We start from the raw sequence: 4,374 nt of genomic DNA, 5'->3' as shown, positions 1-4,374 counted from the left end.
ATTCTTCTCGTCAAACTTTCATATATATTTACATAAATCTAGTTTGGATAAAATTGTAATAATAAGAAATTTATTTAAAAAATTAATAAAAATTTTAATCACTCAATCCATTATGTCTTTTTTGAGTGGCCATATCCAAGAGACCAACAAAGTCTTATCCAATTTAAAGGATTTAAAGGAGACAAGAGAAAAAAGTTTTCTATCATGAGAGAGAGAGAGAGAGAGAGAGAGAGAGAGAATGAATTTGGAAAAAAAAATATTTCCGGAGTCTATTTGGAATCCATCACCATATATACCATCGAAGAAGCTGCAATGGTAATGACACAGTAGTCACTTGCAAAGAGTGGACTAGCTCCTCTCTTTCTCTCTCTCTCTCTCTCGCTCGCTCTATTAAATTGTGAGGATGGCTTCTTCCAAATCCAAACCCCAATTTGCCGCTCTGGTATCCGTGTGTATATTTGTGGGTTCCTTGGTTGTTATTACCACTGCGGGCAGTAGCATTAATAAAGCCTACGAGACAATAATATCTCAGGCGCAGCAGAATGAGAATGAAAGAGTAATAAATCTGCCAGGCCAGCCCTCTGATCCACTTCTCTCCCACTTTTCTGGCTACATCACCGTCAATCATAAGCATGGCCGGGCCCTTTTCTACTGGTTCTTCGAGGCCCAGTGTCAGCCGTCTATCAAACCCCTCTTGCTCTGGTTCAATGGAGGTAGCTGCGTTTACTCACTTTTGTTCCATCAAAACGAATTTCATTAATTGTTCATCTGCAATAAATGAGCCAGCCAACAACGTTGTTGTTGTTGTCTGGAATTAAAATTAAGGTTTGTTTGGTTGTTTTTGGGTTGGTGGTTTTGAATGAAGGGCCTGGCTGTTCATCAATTGGGTACGGCGCTGCGGCGGAGCTGGGTCCTCTCAGAGTCAACGCAAGAGGAGATGGCCTTCAATTCAATCCACATGCTTGGAATAAAGGTGTTTTCTCACACTCTATGCTTCTACTTGATTTTCATCTATATTTATTTTCTTATCCATTTGGTGCTTTGCCACTATCATTTTGGTGATTTCGGGATGAATGATTTTGTATCATAAATATATAAATTCTTAAATTTCTCTCTTTTTGGAAGATGGCTGGCATTTGTGACCGTATAATTACAAAGTTGGAGCTGTAAAATAATTTTCTTTGAAAAACATAGGAAGAAGATTGCATACAAATACAAATACTCCCAATTCCATAAAAAGAGAAGTCTCGTACACGATCTGGGGCATTTTGTTTATGCGTTTAACTAAGCCTTGCTGATTGATTGATTAATCATGCACTGATCAATTTGAAGTATGAATGCTCATCACAGAGGCCAATTTACTGTTTGTGGAATCACCAGTGGGAGTAGGGTTCTCTTACACGAACACATCCTCTGATCTCACCCATTTGGACGATGGGTTTGTGGGTAATTTATTAATTTCTGTTTTATTTACTCCCAAATCATTAATTAATTGGTCTCTACTTTGAGTTGTTTCTTTTGCCTCCCTTTCGGCTTAATAGCTGAGGATGCCTACAATTTCCTGGTGAATTGGATGCGAAGGTTCCCACGGTTCAAATCCCATGATTTCTTTATATCTGGAGAGAGCTATGCAGGTTATGTAATTAGCCCAACTCTTAATCTTTCTTTTGTTAAATTATCAATCATTATCTCATCCAAAAACTTAAATTTATACGGATAATGATAATTTTATTTTTTTATATTATTATTTTAAATTAAAAAAAAAAAAACATCTTTTATCTAGCAGGCCACTATGTCCCTCAACTGGCAGAGCTTGTGTTCGACCGAAACAAGGAGAGAACCAAATACCCATATATTAATCTCAAAGGGTTCATCGTAAGTAAGCTCTACTGATGATTAGTGAGCTAAAATTCATATAACAGATTTTGTTTTCGTTTCGGGAGATTAAGGCTCGAACGAATTGAAGTGCAGGTAGGGAATCCAGAAACCGAAGACTCATACGATTACAAGGGCATATTGGAGTATGCTTGGAGCCATACGATAATATCGGACCAGGAATTTGCAAAGGCCAAGGAATCATGCAATTTCAAGCTCCCGGACTGGTCCAAGGAATGCAATGCAGCCATGTCTGTTGTTTTTGCCAACTACAGGGAGATTGACATCTACAATATCTATGCCCAGAAGTGTCTCCTTAATGGCAGCTCGGCCCCCAAAACCGGCCTGAGCGACGATTCATCTTCCTCCGAGGTCACTCGCTTTAGGGTAAGGGTGTTTATAGATTTGGATAGACTCAAAAATTGAACCAGATCAGGATGATTGCCAGTTGATTTAAGTTTATATAAGACCCGTGTCAACCCGACAGACCAACACTCTTACTCCCAAGGTTCAATTGACAGAATTAGAGACAATTATATGCTGATTTGCAGGCACAGAGATATGGGTTGGGGAAGATGAGAATCCTGGGTGGATATGATCCTTGTTACTCTGAATCAACAGAGCGCTACTTCAACAGAGAAGATGTTCAGAAATCCTTCCATGCAGCAAATGCTGGAAGAGGAGGAAGCGGCCATGTGAAGTGGAAGGTCTGCAAGTAAGTGGATGAAGTTGGATTGATTGTTTAATTCAATCTTTCACATAAGCAATTGATCTCGAATTATGTTAAATATTTGAATTTTAATATTTAGTAGGCGTAAAAGAATTTATTTTTTGGGGCTTTGGGCCCAACTGATTAGTAGTATTAAGTCATTAATTCTGCAGTGATTCCATCTTTTACGCATACAACTACACAGTGAGTTCTGTGCTGCCGATCTACAGAAAGCTCATCAAAGCCGGCCTCAGTATTTGGGTTTACAGGCAAAATTCTAAACTACTTTTATTATTGTTATTATTATTATTATTATTACTCTTTCAGTGGCTGAATTTGTCAACAGAAGACAGAGAGAATCAAACAAAAAAATAAAAAATAAAGGCCGGCCTGTGATGGGCATGGAATGGCGTTATATTGTTTTCTGTCCCTTTCTGGGTTGTGTTTTTGACTTGAATGGACAGAATACTGACTAACTCTGCGGTGTTGTCAGCAGTGGGGATGCTGATGGCAGAGTGCCTGTGATAGGGTCACGGTATTGGATTGAAGCTCTTGGACTGCCTCTCAAGTCACCATGGCGCCCTTGGTACCACAACCACCAGGTCGCTGCACAAATTCATTATTCTTTTTTAATAGATTTCATTGAGAATCTCTATGGTTTTGGCCATATCGTATTTTAGGTTTATATGGGGGTCAAAAAAAGTGCTTAAAATGAATAAATTATGAGAATTAGGAACCCAAAATATCAAAATAAATGACTCAAACTATAGGGTCTAGGTTGAATGATAATGTACCCTTTTGTTAGTAATAATCATAATAAGAAAGAAATACCCACTGAACAACATAAAATTTATAATGCTTTGATCTGATTAACGAACTCTTAAGTTAAGTGTGGATTTCTTTTAAGGCAAAACTCTAATTCCCACAGCGGGAGGATTAAAATGGAAGTGAAATGATGATGATATATATATGTATGTATATGTAGGTGGGAGGGAGGGTTGTGGAGTATGAAGGATTGACATTTGCAACGGTGAGAGGTGCTGGTCACTTGGTGCCTCTCAACAAGCCCAGTGAGGCGCTGTCTCTGATTCGCTCTTTCTTGTCCGGCCAGCATCTTCCCGCACACAGATAGACAATGACCAGTGAGGAATAATGGAATAGCATCTCATCATGGCCCCCAAATTGGACCATTAATTTCAATAAAGCATTGCATTGATTGGCATGCATGCATGCGTGGGTAACTTTTTATTTTTCTTCTCAAGTGTTTAGCGGGAAGACCCAATTAAATTTGTATTTTTTGTTTTCTTTCGATTGGGACGGGACTTTGTTATCTGACTAGTATAAGTGGTAATTAAAAAGATTGATAGGCATTGTTAAATGCATTGTTTGAAAGAGCTTTTAGTATTTCATTTCTTGTTTTAAGTATTTGTTGTTCATGTGGGTTTAGTTTTTATTTTCATTTCAAGAAATAATAAAAATTACCATCTTGCTTGTTGGATTTATATATATATATATATAGTTTGTTTTCAATTTTATCTTTGACGGTTTGTAGGCTTTTTCTCTTACTCTCTCCCATGTTCTAGGGCAGGGGTGAAAAGACATGAAAGGAAAAAAATGGAATCATAATATAAATGTGAAAACACTGTTCAGCTTGCTTTGATTTTTTTTTTTTTTTTTGGAAAAGTTTTAAATAATCTTTGAAATGATGTCAAGAAATCAAATGTCATTTTTTTTAATTTTTTTCCAAGTAAGAAATGCAAAATCAAAAAAAAAAAGTGGAAGGTGACACT

General features: G+C 37.4%; 1 protein-coding gene across 6 annotated transcripts; it reads left to right on the top strand.

Moving 5' to 3' along the window:
- Positions 1 to 226: 226 nt before the first annotated feature.
- LOC127809156 (serine carboxypeptidase-like 26) lies at positions 227 to 4,090 on the top strand. 6 transcript variants are annotated; one of them, XR_008025084.1, is made up of 10 exons: positions 227 to 713; positions 866 to 973; positions 1,351 to 1,446; positions 1,542 to 1,634; positions 1,787 to 1,875; positions 1,972 to 2,262; positions 2,427 to 2,590; positions 2,790 to 2,853; positions 3,081 to 3,186; positions 3,570 to 3,718. XR_008025084.1 is itself a non-coding variant. In XM_052347884.1 (10 exons), exons 1-10 carry the CDS (start codon positions 404 to 406, stop codon positions 3,714 to 3,716), a joined length of 1,500 nt encoding a protein of 499 aa, XP_052203844.1. In that variant the 5' UTR covers positions 227 to 403; the 3' UTR covers positions 3,717 to 4,090. The 6 variants fall into 6 exon arrangements, 4 of the variants coding, with proteins under 4 accessions (XP_052203844.1, XP_052203843.1, XP_052203846.1 ...); XR_008025083.1 differs by having other exon boundaries at positions 3,078 to 3,186; XM_052347884.1 differs by having other exon boundaries at positions 2,758 to 2,853; positions 3,570 to 4,090.
- Positions 4,091 to 4,374: the final 284 nt, after the last annotated feature.

The sequence above is a fragment of the Diospyros lotus genome, chromosome 9, assembly GCF_014633365.1.
Source record: "Diospyros lotus cultivar Yz01 chromosome 9, ASM1463336v1, whole genome shotgun sequence".
In the NCBI taxonomy this organism is placed as follows: Eukaryota; Viridiplantae; Streptophyta; class Magnoliopsida; order Ericales; family Ebenaceae; genus Diospyros; species Diospyros lotus.
Note: the sequence above shows the minus strand (reverse complement) of the source record. Positions and strands in the feature narration are given on the sequence as shown.

What these genes read in the sequence shown, in the direction of transcription:
- LOC127809156 (XM_052347883.1), top strand. Translation starts at nt 404, where the DNA reads ATGGCTTCTTCCAAATCCAAACCCCAATTTGCCGCTCTGGTATCCGTG. An exon ending in TCCACATGCTTGGAATAAAG is followed by an intron (nt 974 to 1,350) that starts GTGTTTTCTCAC and finishes TGCTCATCACAG; the next exon opens with AGGCCAATTTACTGTTTGTG. An exon ending in GTGAAGTGGAAGGTCTGCAA is followed by an intron (nt 2,591 to 2,757) that starts GTAAGTGGATGA and finishes TTAATTCTGCAG; the next exon opens with TGATTCCATCTTTTACGCAT.